The sequence below is a fragment of the Varanus komodoensis genome, unplaced genomic scaffold (genome assembly GCF_004798865.1).
Source record: "Varanus komodoensis strain SLA01 unplaced genomic scaffold, ASM479886v1 scaffold17, whole genome shotgun sequence".
NCBI classification, from domain to species: Eukaryota; Metazoa; Chordata; class Lepidosauria; order Squamata; family Varanidae; genus Varanus; species Varanus komodoensis.
In genome coordinates this window covers 18984237-19004171 of record NW_025335505.1, presented here as the reverse complement: position 1 = coordinate 19004171, position 19935 = coordinate 18984237, and the positions used below count along the sequence as shown (strand labels likewise).

General features: G+C 39.2%; 1 protein-coding gene across 9 annotated transcripts in view; it reads right to left on the bottom strand.

Moving 5' to 3' along the window:
• Positions 1-8487: 8487 nt before the first annotated feature.
• ZNF236 (zinc finger protein 236) overlaps positions 8488-19935 on the bottom strand; it is a 74105-nt gene continuing 62657 nt past the window's right edge. For 6 of the 9 annotated variants that reach the window (XM_044426349.1, XM_044426351.1, XM_044426350.1 and 3 more), the window contains 5 exons: positions 19031-19162; positions 13079-13276; positions 11860-11989; positions 11300-11476; positions 8488-10083 (listed from right to left, as the gene is read on the bottom strand). In XM_044426349.1, the coding sequence (XP_044282284.1) occupies positions 9959-10083; positions 11300-11476; positions 11860-11989; positions 13079-13276; positions 19031-19162 (762 nt within the window). In that variant the 3' untranslated portion in view covers positions 8488-9958. Of the gene's footprint in view, positions 10084-11299; positions 11477-11859; positions 11990-13078; positions 13277-16411; positions 16470-19030; positions 19163-19935 lie in introns of those variants that run through there. The other 3 variants (XM_044426353.1, XM_044426355.1, XM_044426356.1) reach the window with 3 other exon arrangements.

Genomic DNA, 19935 nt, shown 5'->3' with positions numbered 1-19935 from the left:
GCAAATAAGCGCACACTAGGGTCATACATTTCGTAAAAACCTGGGGGGCAGTAGCCAGCCCAAATGGCAAGACGTTGTACTCGAACAGGTCGGAACTGACTGTGAACCGAAGAGGACACCTGTGGGATGAGTAAATAGCAATAGGCATCTTTCAAGTCCAGAGAAGAGAACCAATCCTCTCTTCTAAGCAGTGGAAGGATATTTTGGAGGGTGGTCATCCAAAATTTTTTGTTTTTGATGAACCTATTGATGCCACGTAGGTCCAAAATCGGACGAAGACCGCCATCATGTTTAGGGACCATGAAATATCTTGAGTAGAAGCCGTGGAGCCCCTCAGAGCATGTAAGCTGTCGAATCGCTCCTTTACGAAGAAGCTGGTGAACTTCGTCAACGAGAACCGATGAGTAAGGCGTAAATCGGATCAGGCCCAGCGGGGGCACGGTATCGAACTCAATTCTGTGTCCATGCTGTATGATGGATAAAACCCACTGATCAGATGTGATGGACTTCAAGATGGGAAGTCAACTTTGCAGTCAATCCCCAAAAGGAAGGAGGGAACGGTAGGTTGAGGATGAGAGGAGAGGTTTGCTCATCCCGTCAACATTGATGTCTGTCAGATTCGGGATGACGGTTCTGTTGGAAGTGTTGTTGTTGTTGTTGCTTCCGATGCTGTTGGCAGGGCTGGAACTGCTGACGGCCCGGAAATTGTAAGGCCGGTATCTGTAGGATGGCCAGACGAGACCGAGACCACTTACGGCGCAGTTGATTTGGAACCTCCACCCGGCGAGCTGTAACCCTGTACTCATGGATGGTCTTCATCTTGTGATCGGTCCACGTGTTGAAGAGCCCTGATCTGTCCAAGGGCATCTGTTCAAACCAGCATTTTGTCTCGTCCGGGAAGTTGAATTCCAGAGCCAGGCATGACGACAGAGGGCTACAGCACTGACAAATGCTCTAGAGTTGGAATCAACATGGTGTCGTGCTGTAGTAAGCTGCTGGACCGCCACCTGCATGGCCTCTTTGATGAAGATTCGGGCCAGGTCTTTCTGCTGGTCTGGAAGCGAAGCCATAGTATTTTCTAGTTTCTGCATAATAAAATATTGGTACTGAGCCAGTGTGGCCTCATAATTAGAGATGCAGAGGTCAAGTCCCATAGCGACATAGATTTGATAAGCCAACATGTCGATCTTGCGGCCCTCCTTATCGCGGGGAGTAGTATGTCCCCTCAATTCACGTCCTTGGGACGGCTCAACAACTATCGAGTTCAGTTTCGGATGATGGAGGAGAATGATGTAAACTGCTTTGAAACCTTTGTAGGAAAAAGGCAGGATATAAAGCGAAAAATAAATAAATAAATAAATAAAAATGATGTAAGAGGAATGGCATATCCTGCTCATGGACCCGATACATGGCCTCATACTTTCGCGAAGTGGGTTGAGGCTGATTAGGATAGTTCCATGGTTCCATCATCGCCTGTCGAAGAGTGGTGATTAGTGGCAAGATGATGGCAGCAGACTGTTCACCCTTGACAATATTGTAAAACTTATTGGTATTGGGATCGAAGTGGTGCTGAGCCTCGATCTCAAGTGACCTCGTAAGCCTTGTCATCAGTTCTCCAAAGGTTACATAGGGTTCCTCTGGTGAGCTGGGACCCTGTGTAGAAATCACCGCATCTGGTGAAGTCAAAGCCACTTCGGAATCCTCCGAGTCCGAATCACAGTGAGGCAGACTGGAAGACGAACCCATAGGCGAAGTGGGATGCCTGGACTCAAGGTTGATGGAGAATCTCTCAGTATGAGAGAAAGGGTGAGATCGCACATCGACGGGTAATAACCGTAGGGCGGATAATCATCCCATGGCTCACAACGAGACAGCCTATGGGGCAGCTGCACCCATTCTTCTGAGGGGCGTCCGGAGGTGCATTGCTGATATCGCACCTGCTGAGAAGCAGCCCTCAGGGAAGGCTTGCGTGATGGTTGTGGAGTAGGTGAGTGACCAGTGGTGGAGAGTCACAAATCTCTCTGTCGGAGATTGATTCTGGCAAGCAAATGTCCCGTTGCTCAGGCGAAGACTGGACTGAAGGCATGATCCATCTTGGAGACCCAGGCGGGATCACTTGTATGGCCAACTGGACGGCTGGTCCAGTCGGTGTCGGTACCGAGACAGGTGTCAGTACTGAGACAGCCGTCGGAATCGACGACGCGGATGAACCCGAATCATGGTGCCTGGGATGGTCGGGTTTCTTAGGCTTACGAGCCAACTTCTCCGTCTTGTCCTTCTTAGGCTTTTTATGGCCTGAGGACTTGTCGGAACCACTATGCTTCCTCTTCTCCTTCTGTTTGTGTGGAGATGAAGAGAGCACAGGAGCACCATCAGTCGACGGGCAAGGTGGAGGCATGGTGGAAGTTGGTCACCCGCCAGTTGGTCAAATTGAAGCAGGGCTTGGTCCCACAAGAGTTTGTGTAGGCAATTCTCTCGATTCTTTCTCGCCTGTTTAGTAAAGGCCTGGCAATGGCCGCATTTGTCCATTCTGTGCCCTTCTCCAAGGCAGAGAAGGCACAGGTTGTGCGGGTCAGTAGGTGACATTTTAGTCCCGCACTGAGAACACTTGCGGAAAGCTGCACACTGCACCATCGAGGAAGAACAAGAGGATAGTAAAGTAGATAGAACAGAGAGGTAATTTAAAAAAAAAAAAAAACAGGGAAAAGGGTAAATAGAGAAGAAAAATTTCTAACAGGGAGGGAAAAAACTTGGAATCGTAACGCTAAGAGACAATAGAACTAGATAAACGTGTACAAACTGAGGCACAGCGAACGGCGGTCGCAAAAAGACTGAGGAAATGGCGGGCAAACCGCCCTTTTTATACCATTGGGGCGGGGGGACAGGTACGGAGTTCTCACCAAAACCATTAAGCTTTTACATTTCTCCGGCCATTGGCACTGCGCAGGCGCAGCACCCATATGTGTGATGCACAGAGGCCACGATGAAGAATGCTGCCAATAAGTTTAAAGGCATAAAAAGTAGGTCATTCATTTTTATTACTGCTCTATAGCATCACTTAAAAGAAGGACAGAAATTTCAGCAAGAAAAGTTTTCCATCACTTTAAGGGTCTGTTTTAATAGAAAATACAAAAGGGTGTGTGTGTGTGATCTGCAAGGTGCAAAATAAATGCTTTACCTATCAGCAGTGTATGTCTTTAGATATTGCACACTTAAGGACAAATGATGTTATCTCAAGAGGAAACTAGCAGAAGATTCACAAAGATGAGTGCAAGCATGATCACATCCTGAAAAATATGTACACTGTACCTGCTGCTGCTCTTGTTATTACAGACTGGTATTACAAACTGGTTAAAACAATCGAGAGCTCTCTTGACAGTAACCAAGTTTGAGGTTCAAATGTGTTTCAAATTATACAGGCAAGGAAGTAATTAAAGGCTTCTTCATCATAAAATTGAGATTTGCTCTACTAGTGGAGAATTTGTGATGCTGATAAATATGGAAATAATCCACAAAGAATGTCCGTGTTTTAGCTATTTTACAAAATGGCACTCACATGCAAGATCCTAGGTTTGGAAGCATATTTCTACCAATTCAAAACATACCTACATTCCCCATCTGTCCGATTTGGGCAATTTTATTTGCATGGGCCTTGCAGGGTTTGTTGGGGAAATCTGTTGTGTAATTAATAATCTGGAGAGAAGTTCTGAAATACCAAAGCCCAACCATTTAGAGAAACCAATTACATATGTCAAGTGATAAAAATAAATCATTTCAATTGAAGAAAAGAAAGTTGGTAAGACCACTCCACAGGACTTGGAGCATAAAAAAAGAAGACCGACTAAATAGATTTCATCACAGAAGGGATAAGGAAGAAAGCAGTATTTACATGGAGACCCATGGGAGTCATTAACTAATCTTCTGCCTGGTGGGTCATTGTAGAGCACAACTAAACTGAGTTGCAGGCCAATCCATTCCCAGGAATTAGTAATCATCCAATTTACCTGCTGATCTGGACATTTGCTGGTACCACTGAGTCCTGAAGGCCACACTTGGGTGATAAGGGCAAAGGTGGGAATAAAATAAATTTTACACGCATTTCCAGACTGATACATACCATCATTACAAGATTTAGTCCAAAGTTGCAACCGCCATTTCAGGCAAAACATTAGGCTAGAAAAGAACATTGGCACTTACCATGCTTCTTCTCATAGAGTTGCGGTAAGTACAGAAGAAAGTTCAAGAAACAGGGATCACACATGACTAACTGTTGGACCTTTTAGATGAAGTTTCTCCCCAGTTCCATCGTGGTCAAACATGTGTCAGAAGTGCACCCACACATATCCTGAAAAAAAATCCTGTAGTTATTTGGAAAAAGAGAAGGCAAAAGGGAAAAAATATATGAGAACATATGAAGAATAAATCTAATCTCTATATGTCTGTCCCACACACCATCAAAAAGAAGCTGTCGCAGCAAGTACCAGCATTGTTGGTGTCAGCGGGTATTGAGAAGATATCAAAAACAGTGAGATAGCCTGGGTATCGCATTGGCTGCTTCCCTGTGGTGGTGCAGGCAATATGTTTTTGCAGTATTGTTAATATGAAAGCTTCTTCTGCAAAGATAATTTTAAGGGTGGTTTTAGAAGTGTTTGTAGGACTTTGTGAAGTTTCCTAGATAGGAATCCATGGAAAGGTGGGGAAATCACTTAAGGTCCATGGAGGAATGTCTTAAGAAGAGGATATAGGTCAATGGATTTGGCATCTGGTTTGGACATTGCCAACAAGAGGGCAATCTGTAGTCCAGACTGAATTTTCAGACTTTCATCTGTTGTCCAGAATGAAGAGAATCTATTAGTTAAGACCTGCCCCTTTGCAGTGTAAAGACTAAAAGATATATTACATCATAAGGGCTTTCTAGGTGTCCTTGAAAATGCATATGGTTAAATGTTTCCTAAGAGAAGCATATTGATTAAGCCTGCTAAGAATCCACATGTTTATGAGGTTTTTTTGCTCAGTCACCACAACTGCTCTGGATCTACTGGACTGGGTTTGCAATGTGCTAGAGCAGGGGTCTCAAACTCAACTTACCTGGGGGCCGCTGGAAGTAGAGTCTGGGTGAGGCTGGGCCGCATCAAGTATTCCACCACCATGGTGGTGGTGGGCCACTCATCCCATGGCCGGCCCGGGCGCCGCCAGCGCTTTGAAGGCTGCAGGACCCCTCCCCCATGCCCCACCTGTCCCGGCAATTGGCCCGCGGGCCGCTAGTTTGAGACCTCTGTGCTAGAGGAACCATGGTAGAACTGAAGTGTTATTACATCTATATTCTACTTTTTTTCTCTTGCAAAGAATGCAAAGTTTACATAAAGCACCTTTCCATTTTAATCTCACAACAAGGCTGGGAGGTGGGTTAGGCCATGAGTCAATGACTGGCCCACATTCACATAGAAACTGCTATAATCAACTGGGAATTAGAGCCTGGATCTTCAAAGTCCTAGAACAACGTTCTGACCAGTACAAAGTCCTAGAACAACATTCTGACCACTACATTGCTTTTCAAGTGGATAATATCTAAGAACAAAGGGATACTTACCTTGATAGGGGTCCTATCTATCTGCTCTCACTCAAGTGAAACAATATTGCTGAAAGAGGGAATAACCTGGCTAGGTTGTGTGGCATATTTGAAAGATGTAATGTTCATTATGAAGAGCCTAGAAGAATGGGAGACCTCTTGGGAGAGTCCTCCATTGATTTGCATGTCAAAAGGGCATTAGCTGTTGGGACTACGGCAGGAAGCATCATAGAATCTGACAGATTCTTTGTCTACAGGTATGATGGGTTGGAATTTGTGATATCCTTGAGTTTCTTGGGGGCTTTTTGTCTTAGTGCATAAAGGTCAGAGGGTTGCCCCCTAAACTTTTGAGAGGAATTGTGTGAGGACTGAGACTTCGATTTCTTATGCCTTTGGATTCTTGGATCTCCCTCCTCTCTTGAAGATGCGGAATGTAAAAGAAGATAGAAGAATGTCTTCCTTATTTAAAGGAACACTTTTTCTTCCTTTGTGTATATGGGCAGCAATATCTTCATAAAGAGTCCTTTAATCTTTATAATCAACTGCTCAAACATGCTAGAAACAACTGAAAGTTGACAGATAAGGGCCCTGTATCAGACTGTTTCTCATCAAACTGCAGAGCTGAGTTTAAAATCATGTTGGAGCATCTGGGTGATTATTTGATTTACTGTTTGCAATTGCTTCATTTATTACAGCCACACATGAGAAAACAAACAAAAACACAGTTAAAACAAATGCAATGTATGCAGTATCTTCACTCAGGAAGATGACATATTTTTCTCTAATCCACATTGCAGTCATAAGAAATGTGGCAACCTTTCCAGTGACATAAGATACATCCCTTAAACAAATTAATACCAGAGTGAAAGACTTATTAATATAAGGATCTGTTATTAATTGGATAATTATTCACTACATTCCCTATAAAAGCTGCAATATAGTGGAACACTATTACATTCCACTGATTCTACTGCTCCAGCACCACAAAAACATACCTGATCATTGACTGAGATCAAACTAAATTGTCCTTTTAATAGTGCTGATATTAGCACATTAAAGCAGATAAGAGTACTTAGGGTCAGAATAGTTACACGTGCAGAAACGGAGTTGCAGTAATTCCAACACTTATTATTGGAACAATTATTACAATTATTACAATTAGAGTAAGATATTATATGGAACAATTATTACAATTAGAGTAGGATAATGAAGAAAAACTTTTATTAATGGCCTTATTACATTTATATTCCACTTTTTGTTTTCATCTTGCAAGGCAGCCCAAGCTGCTGCTCCTTTTCTCTTTTTTACTTTCACAACAACCAGGGAGTTAGGTGAGGCTGAGAGTCTGCTGCCATACAGGAACATGTGAGAGAATTTTCTATTCCTTTCTTGTAGTGTATGTAGGTTATGCTTTTGATATGGTAACACCACTGTTTGGTAGTGATTTGGATCAAGGGAGAAGCTTGGCACCCGAGAATTCTGACGAGGGAGGTACCAGTCACAGATTTGTTCCATCTGACTGCCGGGAGAACAGTGCAGGGTCCATGTCTGGCAGCAAGTAGCTCCGTCAGTTGCCAGCTCTGGCTGGTGGCCTTTGTCCCTGAGTTACACAGAGCTGCTGCTTTCCATTCTTTGCAGCTGTTCTCTCGGTTACAGTACCTTCAAACCTCCTGAACTTATACGGGTTGGCTCCAAGTACAGATGAGCGTTACATGCTTTGTTCCTTTGGTAGCTTTGACACCTGGTATTTCTTTCTTCCTTGTACCATCATAGGTACAACAGTAGGAAAAACAAAAAGAAAAAAGAAACACCAGTTTTGTATTTCTTTTTTTTCAAAGAGTGAAAGAACATGAGAACTCAGATAAAAAAATGAAGTATGGTTGGAAGAAGAAGAACAGCTCAGCAAAGAAAAAATTTTAACAGAACTCTTCTTTGCAGATGGATTTGTGCCTGTTCTTGAATGAGATAGGCAACAAATTTACAGCTTGGTTCAGAATGCAAAATAGGAAAAAAGCCTAGTCACATGAACCGTGTCTCTTGAACCCATATGAAGGGGAAAGCCCATTCTTTATTCCCTCTCACAGCATCAGTCAACATAAATATATTTATGGATTATACTTGGTCTGCCAAAACTCTCCTCCTGAAGAGAAAGAGCTCCCAAGAGTCCTACAGGGTTCCAGCATTGCTCTGCATAGGCTCTATCCCCTTCTGATGCTGTGAAGATGCCATGGAGAACAAGAGAGAAAACTAAATCCAATCATCAAAGCATATGATCAATAAAAGAAACAACAACTTCAGTTCACCTTGTTGTGCATGTATATGCAGGTATGGCTTCGCATGGCTTACGTTCAAAGCTTTTGGTGAGAATCCCACCAATGTAAACACCACTGTTATTATGTTACATTATGCCACTTTACACAGAGAGCAGACTGACCCGGATTCTTCTAGGGAAAAAAGAACATGAATACCATTTGGCACGAAGGAATTTGTAAAATGATCAACACCATTAGTGAAACCTACACATAACTCTTAGAAAAAAGAATCTGCATCATCTTATGGGCTGATGTGGCAGGCAAACAGCAGGCAGGGTCTGGTGCAAGGACCGAAGTGCCATAGGATGTGTCCACTGGTAATATGCCCAACAGCCCTTGAAAGCTTATGCCATAATAGCTGTGTTAGACTTTATGGTGCCACAAGACTGTTTTGCTGCAACAAACACAACTACCACTCTGGAAATAGTAGCAACACCTCAAATCAGGATGATAGGATAGCATTTGTTTAGCTGAAGTATGCAAAGTTTACAGAATCAAGTATTTTGAAAAGGTTTGGCCACAGTAGGTAAGAATCCCCCACCCCAATAAACAACATAAATATCCACTTAAAAATTCTGAAAAAGAACAACATATCAGACACAAAACCAAGTTTGGAAAAATTAATATTATTTAACATATGTTTGACTTAAATATTTCCACATAACAAAAGTGTTATTTTCAAGTCACCAGCTATATCACTTATATACATATGTCCAAAGTTAACAAAAGAATTATGAGATGTCCTATCAAAAGCAGTGATTCTTCCCCTCCAGGAAATAGAAAGTACTATAATACACAAAATATAAATTATATGTACAAATAGCTTCTTTCTGGAACTGAGAGCAAATAAAAGGCAATAATTTTTCAGAAAGGTATAATGTGTCTACATTACAATAAAATGAATCAATACTGATTTTGAAGAGTTCACCTAAAGTTGCAAACTTTATGAACACTTCTTGCAACTGGGATTATTATTTACAAAATATACTCATCAGCCACACAGAGGCTTAAATATCTGTATATATACATACACACATATATATAACATATAAAGAAATTTTAAAAATCAAAGTAAAACTAAGTAAGATCCTTCTGTCTTTGGAATGTCTAAACATAACATATGCTTTATTCCAGTGTGGGGATTTTTTGATATGGTGATACCTTTTCTAACAAAATGGAACTTTTCAGAACAATAGTGAAAAGTTTAGGTAGTTTTAAAATGTTTAAAATCTCTCAGGGTTAATGACAACCAAAAAAGTAAGAGTTTTAGTCACCTGGGACTGTTAGGGAGTCTGATCTTTGTTAAGTGAAGCTACAGTTCACTTGGCCTGGTAAAGACAATGTATGGTTGCGTAAGTTCTACCATCTTTAATATATGGCTTATGTTTTTCATGGTTATCTATCTAAAGTTTCTTAGCTGTAAGACCTACACAGAAAATATAGATGTTTGTTGTTCATTTCAAGGAGCCTCTGTTGTTGGTAGCTGGTTTTTTAAAAAAATAATTATTGCTGAATTTGAAGCTGAATATGTACCACTGAGAAATAGTAAAAGGTAACAGTCAATAAATTAATGAGTTCTATTTCTGACATATCAGCAACACCAATTCATGGACTAAAATAGTGACACTGTCTGAATTGTAATATTCATTTTCTACTGCATCCATCTAATTTTGAGGTAAGTTCCCTTCCAATTAATTTTAAACTCTCAAGACATCCTCATGATTGGCAGAACTTCCATACAGCATATCTTCTAATCACCCTTTGCTAATACCTACATCTGGGAGGGTGGGTATTTGTTATTTAAGCAAATACACTTATGGTGGATTCAAAAGATGAACAAGTTCCATGTACCTGAGATCACTGATTGTAGACAATATAGCAAAGTTTTTCTGGTGTTTTTCCAATCTGCTACAAGTTTACAAAAGACAATCATTCTTTAGGTGTTTTTGTAATATTTAAAAAGCTATATTATCTTCTTTTCAATATGTTAAATTTTAATAGTAAAATGCACAGATGACTATTTTTTAGAAAAAAAAACTAGTCCTGAAAGCACTTCAAGCTTTCACCTTAGTAGTCATCAAAAAATATTTGTTATACTCTGCCATTCATTTGAAGATTCTTGAACAACCTCTTCCAAGTTCAGAGCACGATTAATGTCTTCGCCTTCCTGTCCTTGCTGACCGGTGGATTCTTGTACTGTGCCTACCATAACATGCAAGAGAAATAACACTAAGAGGTATAGCACAAGCTCCATTGAAATTATAGAAGACTTGACTATAAAAGGTATTTTTCTAAATACAAGAAATTTCTAAATGCAGAAACTGCACAATATAAAATACTTTATTTTTTTGGCTTAAAAAGAAAGCTGTACCCATTTTATGCAGTATTGTCCTATGAAAGGTTATCTCCCCTCTGAAATTGTTTGATGCAGTATCATGTATCTGGTCTCAAGGGCTCTAAGCTTGTGGGTTGCCAATTCTTTCAGTGAACAATTCATTGGTATCTCCATTTAACTATGTGGCAGCTCTTGAGGGCAACTAAGGCCAAATCTGTAGTAGTGTTCTAAGAAGTTAACTAAATATTAAAAAGAAACTAGTATCTATTAACAAGCTAAAATGCTAGTTAAAGAGCACTTCAATTTTTCCAGTTCAGTTGGTTAATACATATTCTACTACTGTATTTATCCATTAAATTGCCTTCAGAAACTGCACAAGGGAATTATCACTAAAGCAAGGGAATGAACTGAGGATCTTTCCTGCTTTGATGATTCCTATATGCATTCAGGAAAAACTGATTGTTTTATTCCTAAGCAGGCCAGGTTTACAGTGTTATTGCAATGATATAAAAGAGAGCATTTTGCACCATCTTATCTGTGTTCATGAAATATGGATTCTAGAATAAAAAATGGGCTTCTTGTTCACAAGCAGCATTTATAAATAGCAAAAACTATGAAAACTAAATCAGGTGAACAGTAAATTTAGGCCTCATATCAGTGATGTATGAGTTATCTGGAATTAGCAACACTTTATATTTCAAAGTTGGTCTTTTGGCAACAAACCAATGCACAGCCACACTAAGTTACGGGATGGAAAGGCTCATAATGCATATCTAGTCTGTTTCTCAGCCTCAGAGTAAATCAGAGAAACATATTCATTGGATAATTAGAGACTATGGTCTTCAGAGTACAGTACTCAGCACAAATAGTTAGACATGAAAAATATGATGCCCTAGAATATATTTGAATATTTAGGAATAAAAGCTGGGGCTGAAAATAAAAAAGTAGAAAACCAACAATTTCTAGAGCTCAGTGTAACCCAAGAAAATGAGAAATGTTGAACCTTGTGAACACTGTGCTATAAACTACAGAGATAACCTAAGTCTTGAAAGGCCTAAAGGATGTTGAGTAAGACACACATACCAGAATATCCATGGGCTCGCTTCATATGAAGCTTCATATTGCTTTTCTGCGTAAAGCCCATTGCACAATAATCACATTTGTATGGTCTTTCTCCTGTATGTTTTTTCATATGAACTTGCAGTGCACTCTTCTGGTTAAAAGCTTTCTCACACAATGTACACTGAAATGGTCTTTCTCCTACAACAGATAAGGAAAATTAAGCGTAATTTCAAAGTGAACTGGACTGGAGCAAAAAACACTCTTGAATGCCACATATAAACTAATAGGACTTGAACTGGCAAGGAGCAGTTCAAGAGCTTCCTCACTAAAAGCAGCCAAGTGAATGATAAAAGGACTAATAAATCAAACCGTGACTGAAGCCCATCTGTAGGTCTGTATTCCCTGGCTGTACAGTGACCACATCATATAGCCTTGTAATATATGCAATCCTGATCTTATATGAAAGTGATCTCCCATATCAACTTTTGCAGTTGGACATTTAATAAATAACATGCATTCCTTTAATAATTTATATCCCTAGAGTAGGTGACAGCTAATCATTTGTGCTGCTCATTTGTTACCTGTATGAATGCGGCTGTGTCTTTCCAGCTGACTTGGCTTAGCAAAGGCTTTTTCACAAGTATCACATTTAAACACTCTTGGCTTTTGAGAACTTAAAGATGGTCCAGCTTGATGTGTCTGCATATGCTCCTAACCAAAACAGACAAACATTTTGTGACATTTGATTTTATACATAAAACAAGCATTAAGGTAAAGCACAGGGTTACTGCACACATCTGTTTTGTGAAGAACATATATAAAGTATGATGGTCTTCTTTTTAATGAAGACTTTTGCTATTTTATCAGTTTAATAATTGGTTTGTTTGTTGCAGTTGTCTTGTTTAGGATTTCACATGTTTCACAATATTTGGAAACTTGGTCTCTTAAAGAATGTAAATATGCATCCCTTAACAAGAACAAGGTTTTCTTGTATGAAAAGCAGTAATAAAATATTTAGAAAAAATGAGAAGCACAAACATTTACCACTTCCCGTTTTCAGCAGAACAACCACACAAAAGCAGAACACCATGTTTGATCAGGAAGCCCACACTTGCAGACAATCTTGTGGGGCTACTACAGCTAAGTTGAGATATCAGTTTCTGTTTACTAAATCATATGTCATGCTAAACAGGAAAACCACAACAAAGATACAAGCCCAGTCAGCATTGCTAAACTGATCAAATACTACAAGTTTTCCCAGAAAGGAAGGTCATTTGGTCAGCCTGGAAGCACCTGGTTGTCTTCCTTAAACAAGAGGACTAAGGACAACTGGGAACCTCTCAGGAAGATCATCATAGCAAGGGGAAACGCAGCCCTGTGCTATCTATCTGCCAGTTAGGAACAACTGTGAAAATATTACTTGCTAGATAGAAAATCAATCAACTCTCAATTACTTTAGCCAAGTAATACTGAAGGAAAACACTTTTTGGCCTTTTTCATCAACCAAGTGCTGGTATCAAAAATTTGACTAGCAATACATTAGGGTTTGTCTAGGGGGAAATTCAGATGAGCATAATTGTGTAGGCATGCCTATTCATTCTTAGGTGAGTCTTTTAACTCACCTCCTAAAACTTATGAAAGATTCACAACAGCAGTGTGATTTATTATCAACAAATACCCACATAGAAGAAGCAGACCTTCACTGGAAAAACAAATACAGGTGTACTTTTTGCATCTCCTGCTCTAGCCAGAACTTTCTGAGGTCTCTTTCATTTTCATGATAACAATTTCACCACATACCTTAAGGTGTGTTGCTCGTTTGAAAGCTTTATTGCAAATATGACAAACATGGATTCTTTCCTTTCCATGAACTTCTTTACTGTGCTGCATAAGCATGGCAGCTGAAGAAAATGTTTGACTACATTCAAAACACTGATGTACACGGGGCTCTTTCTCAGCTTGAATGCCTTTGGTCATTGTAGGGGAAACTTCACTGACCTGAAACAGTTGCATAAGACAGACACACAAATAGTTATAGGAAGTCAACCCCCCAAAACATGTGAGATTATATAGTTAGTATTCTTTTCAAGTGTGATATGATCATGCTTTGAAGGCACCTCATTTATTAACTATCAAGAGATACCATGCAACATTTAGCGCAACTGTTTAGCAAAGTGAAGGAATTGATCATGAAGCAATCTAAACCCTTTTAACACTTGTTTCCCCCAGCTGTTTTTAATCTACAAACCATTTTCTTATCATTTGAAAAATAACATAATAAGACATTAAGAATGCATAATGTATCTCCTCTCAGTTTTACAGAGGTAAGGAATTACCAGTAAATTTCTGCTCTAATTAAGTGGCAAGAGGTTATTTTGCTCTTAGGGTGCCCTATCTCCACTACTTGGACCAGCCAGGCAGAACCAATTTGTCTGTCATCATGGGAGAATGCCTCTCCTGTGCCACAGACAAGTTCTGCAACATAAACAAATGGAAAAAATACAAAAACAGGAAGAACTAACAGATGGATGAAAGAACAGGAAAAAACCCTAAAAGGACAACCCCAAGAGTCTCAAGGTACGAAAGCCATCCATGACAATGTAAAAGCAGGGGAGGACAAAATTCTCTGTTGACATTGTCTGATAAAGAAGTACATAGATATACTCTTCTAACAGTGGGAGAAACACAGCCTGTTCTTCAGAATGCACTACAACACTGGCATGCTTTTTGAGAACCTGTCAGCACTTTCCCTGGGTCATATCTTGAGAACTATCTTTGCCAGTCTTGGTGAGACAAATAACACAAACAGAACACCCCTTAGATTCCTTCTAAGAAACACTTTCTCACAAATTGTTTTTAAAGTGGCAATCCACATAAAGAATATGTTAAAACCTTTTTGAGAAGCGTTGGCCTTGCTTATACAAGACTACAACCAATAGAAAGAGTTGTCCTCTAACAACTGTAAAGAGCAATCTTTGAAGGGAGAAACAAGCTCACCATCTTTTCTAACCTTCTCATTCTTTCTCAGTGGAACTACAGAAATATTCTATCCTGTAACTTGGAAAGTATATTTGAAGAAGAATGGCTACATCAATGTTTAGATCCCACAAGAAAGCCTCGTTAGCTCTATGACAGGTTAGTGGTCTATTCTGCGAACCACCTCTTTTTCAGATAATGGAAGTACCACAACTGACTCTGTGCAGCCAGCTTAGACAACAACCTGACTGAAGCCATGGCCACCAATAAAAGAGCTGCCACAGAGGGAGCAATGACATAGATTCAACATTTAAACCACCGGGATCTCGTGAACCACCAGGACCTTGTGCCTTGTTTGGGTCATTGTGGAGCAACATATTTTTGCAGAGAAGTTTAATGAAACTAGAAGACAAATTTTAGCTTCCATGCAGTTAGCCGAAGCATCTCTGGATGCACATGGATGATGGGTCTATGCTGTAAAATATCTGACAGAACTGAAAGCCACCATGGTGCAGCACTGTTAGTGTATTGTGAATTCCAAATCTTGACTTTGAGAAACAATAGGAAACAACTGAAATTACTTTAACAGTTGTGCATTATCTGTGTAAGCTGGGGAAAGGAGAAAAGGCATGCAGACAATTATATGGCTACTCTTCAGAGAGGAAGTCCATTCCTTTTACTTTCTGTTCTAAAAACACCGTTAAAAAATAACAGACCTTGGTGTTCTCTTTTCTGTGCTACTGCCTGCCATGACGTCCAACTATGACTTTGCAATCCAAAATGGAAACCTCATTTTGCCAAACCAGTCAACAGTTGCACTGGCTATACAGCCACATTTTCTGTTTGTTAACTTCCATCCATACTCAGAGATGAAAGGTGGTAGCCTTGTAATTCCTTTTAAGTTTATAGAAGCTTAGGGCATAGCACTGTCTGCTTCTACCAGAAAATACCATCTCTTTAAGCTTGAGAGAGAACAAGAACCACCAGAAAAATTCTTATTAGCTTCAGCTAGTTTCTGTCCCTCTTTCTTTATCCATTTTTGAGTAATTTAGTATAATAGAAGTTGCAGCATCTACTGTGACTTTGCAAGAACATTAACTAAGACTTTTGCAGTTTAAATCTAAACTTTGGACTACGTGACTATGGGCAAATTGATATACTCAAAGCTTCAAGCTTTGCATCTTAGAAAGCTAGATTTGCTGTTAAGAACACAAACAGACTTGAGTTCACTTTCTTCTTTTCTTCCTTCTTCCAAAAACAATATTCAAATACAGAAACTACAGTGTACAGAAAACCTGGAATGGCATTTTCTATTCTGGTCCAAGTGCAAAAGGCAAATATTGGAATACATGAATGTTAAGTTCAAGGCTACTAGTATCCATAAAGACAAATCATGGATTGCCCTTACATCTGAATGCAGTAGCTTAAGAAAAGTATTATATGAATGCTAAACATTATTATCAAGCTGTAATTTTCTGACAATGGCTTCCCTATCCTTTGAAACTTGTACTTTGTTATAGAAACCCTAAACTCTACTAAAAGGACTTGGGCATAAGTACCTCTCAACAAAGTTCATGGCCAGTATGAACATCATAGCATTCTGGTAATTCTATCCCCACTTCTGCTTTGGAATGTAATAAAGCATAAAACTATCCCACTGGTTTCTATGCATGATATAATCATGCTCAGGAGCTGTGTTACAACTATCAGCTCTGTCCTTTGGCTCCTTGTATTTCACTTGCTAGGTATAAAAGCTCTATTTGCTACTACTCTGCCAATAACATCTTCTCCTTTCTGTATCTATGATAACTCACACATGGCATGGAAGAGGAGAAGTATTAGTGAAGGATCTATGTGGGATTGCTTGCAACAGGAAAAGGCTTGGTATAAAACCATTGCCAGTTTCAATCTGCCTACCTGCTCTGAAGGCAAAGCCATTCTGGAAGCTGGGAGATTCCACCTCCCAAGATAATTACAATTGGGCCTGCCTTTCTGGTCCACCTGGGAAAACAGAATACTCTCCTGCCACTGTCCAGGAATCAGCCTGCCATACTCTGTCCAAATGACAAATTATAAAACTAGATCAGAAAAATGAAGTTTAAAAAGACAGACGCTTTCCAGATGTAAGGAAACCTTTGAATATAGAAATTTTCTTACCTGATAATTTTCCTAAGACTTATGTCTCCATCAATTCATCTTTCTGAGTACTCCCACTCTGTGAGCAAAGACCAGAGGCAATTCAAGCACTGTGGCTGAAAGCTCCAGGCTTAAACCCTATCAGTAACAGTTTTTCACTACAGCAGTATTTCCAAAGCCATTAACATATTTAACCATAATGAATTATTGGAATAGCAGAGAAAAAATGCTACATATCATCAACTGATTGAATGAAGTAAATCCAGATTGAAAGAGACATTAACCACCAAAAAAAAATCATCAGGTAAGACTTTCCATTCTTTAGTTATCATTAATTTGTCACTGTGGAAGCAGGAAAAAGCAATACCAGACAAGAGAGCAGAGAATAAACTCTTAACAACTTTCCACACATGAAATTTTAAGGAGAATATGCAACTGAGAAAATACAGCTATTAATGGGGTCAGATGAAATAGGACACAATCCAAACAAGGCAAGCTAAGAAGGAAAGAGTAGAAGGGAGAAGGAGAAGAATAATGTTTTCTGAGACAGTATAAAGAACAGATGGTAGAGATGGCTAAAGAAAGAATATTCTCTAATACTACCGCTTTTAAAAAAAGGAGTCTATAAATGGGGAGTAAACATTTATCAGTTTATACTGATAAACAAATGCATATTTCATTTTAGCAGTAATTTAATAAACACTTGTAATAAATAAAACCTCTTTAAATTAGATGTAGGAAACCAGTCATAGAGGAGACAGTTGGATTGTTAGATATGAAAAGACGGAGGGAAAAACAACTGAAAGAAGGCAGAAAAACTGCTGAGAAGCTAAATGAAGTGCTTGTACCACACTTCATTACATAGACAGCCACTTCGGAACTATCATTTCAGGCACTACATCTGGAAAACTATGTCAAATACAGGCAAGAAATGAAAAATTAAAGTGGAAGAATTATCAAGGATTTTCTTAAAGTTAACTTACTTAACCAATATGGCACAGGAGATTATGTAATTTGGAAGAAAATGAATGCAGATAATATAGTCTATGAAATTATAAATGAAGCTGAAAAAATAAAAGCAGAGCGCCTCCAACATACCACTTATTAGGTGGTATGATTATTAGGAAAGGGCTGCAGCTCAGTGGCAGAACATGTGTTTTGCATGCAGACTATCCCATGTGCAATCCCCAGCATCTCCAGGTAGGGCTAGAAAATCTCCTGCCTGAAATGTGAGTGAGCCGCTGACGGTCAGTGTTGGTAATACTGGACAAGGTGGACCAGTAGTTTGATTTTCAAGACATTAACATGCTCAGTACAGAAAGGAAGCACTTGCTCATATGATACATTGTGAATTTATAGAATTCATTAGCTCTAACTCTGTTGATGGGTTCTATCTTGGGGTGAATGGGTGGACAGGAAGAACATACCCATGTAGCACTGAACTCACCCACTGTCTCATTTCATATGGTATTGGCACAAAGTTACTACAGCACCATATGCTGAGCTACAGGTTGCTGGCCGCTAGTACTCAAGTGGGCACGGAAGATCAGTTTAAATAGGACACCAAGAACAAGTAACACAGATACTTTCTTCAAGCTTGTCAGGCATCACCTTTGAACTGGGTTTAGAGGGCTTTTAAAAATACATGTCTGGATAGGTCAGAAACAGCTTCTAAGAAAACAGAACCTTAAGAACAGTATACTGGAAACTAATGGCAAAGAGATGGCTATCAGTATCATTGCACATGAAATCACCTTCACAAAGCCAATTGGTTAGACACCACTGGAAAAAGAATGCTACACAATCTGATCCAGCAAACCAATTCTTTTCAAATGGACATTGTAATAAATTAATTCTTCATACCTAGTCGGTAAAACATGGTTACAGGGGAAAAAAACATGGAGCAGAGGAATAAATGAAAGGAATTTTAGGTAGGTAGGTTTAGATAGGAATCATGTAAGGATCAGATAAAAGTAATAATACTATACAGCAGCCTTCCCCAAACTGTGCTTTCCAGATGTTTTGCAATGTATCACAGGTGAATTCCAGCCAGCATGTCTAATAGTCAGATTATGAGAAACAGTACAAAACATCCAGAAGGCACTACATCAGGATGGAGAGACTGCTATAGAGACATGGTACGTAAAGAACAGAAGTTATAAGAGGAACAAGCCATGAATATGAGAGAAGCAGTCACCTAGGGATTAGCTTTGAAAGAGAAAAAAATCACATGGTGCCATAAGAATACATTCGAATTGTGAAATTCTACGTATACCTACTAAACAGTAAGCCCCGCTGACTTCCATATGACCTATTCCCAGGTGGGACACTTGAAGGTAAGCCCCACTAAACTCAACAGGACTTACTTCTGATATGCATATGATGGCACTGTTAATATACTTTAATATACAAAAACAATGAAGTAATATTGAAAAAGGAATACTATTTTTAATGTATGATACTGCCTCAAATGTTTCTTGAAAGGACAAAGCTTATTACATGCTACACCTCAACTGATACTTTTTGTAATAAATTACATTAATTAGAATAAGAACATTGACAGTATTTTTCCCAACCCAGAGGACATGAACTGAGCATATTTGGGATCTGCATTCAAGGCAAGTTCATAAATATGTTTACCTGATATGCTAATTCATCATGGTTTGCAGGTATTGAATGTGGAGTATGACTCACTAGTATGACTTGTTGTGAGCTTGAACTGCTCTGTCCAGACAGACTAGAATCTGTGAGTAAAGCAGGGAACTGTTGTCCCTGCCAAAAGAAATTTCTTAATAAATTACATTTATAGGAAAATATAATTGCCATATTCAGTCAAAGACTATATACTTGAAATTATTCAAAATGATTCCCTAACATGGCTACAAGTAGAGAAGATAAAATACATATCTGAGAATGTCTCGTGGGTTCAGCCTTTTTTTAAATTAAATGTGTTTAAAGTAAGTGTTTATCAATAATTCCCAAATTATATAACCTGAACTATTTAGGTCAGAACTTGGATTTTCATTGTTTCAGATAATCACACCAACTGGGTTTACATGACTTACATGGTGCATTATTACATATTTAAAGCTGTGAAGAGTTCTGGTTCCTCAGGTACCACCTGAATATTTATGACGTGTCATTTAACATGTCCTCTAAACCCAGTGGGTGTTAACTGTGTCTACATCCACTGGGTTCAGGTGATACAACAAGCCACCACAAACTCAAAGTGGTGCCACAACCAACCATAGTTTAAATAAGCCATGGCGCACTGTTCAATCATCCAAACAGGCCCATTAAGTCCACATTAATTACAAAATAGGCAATATGGTCTCCACAAGGTAAAAGAAAACATAACCCTGCCTTTAGATGCTTACAGTCTACACCACAACACAGAGGAGACAGAGGAAGGAGATGGAAATGGAAGGAGGCTGTATGCAAAGGAAGAATGAACAACTTTCAATTGCACAGACTCATATTTGGTTGCAGTTAAAGAAGAAGGTTGTATTTGGTTTGCATTTTAATAAGAACCAACCTAACTAAAA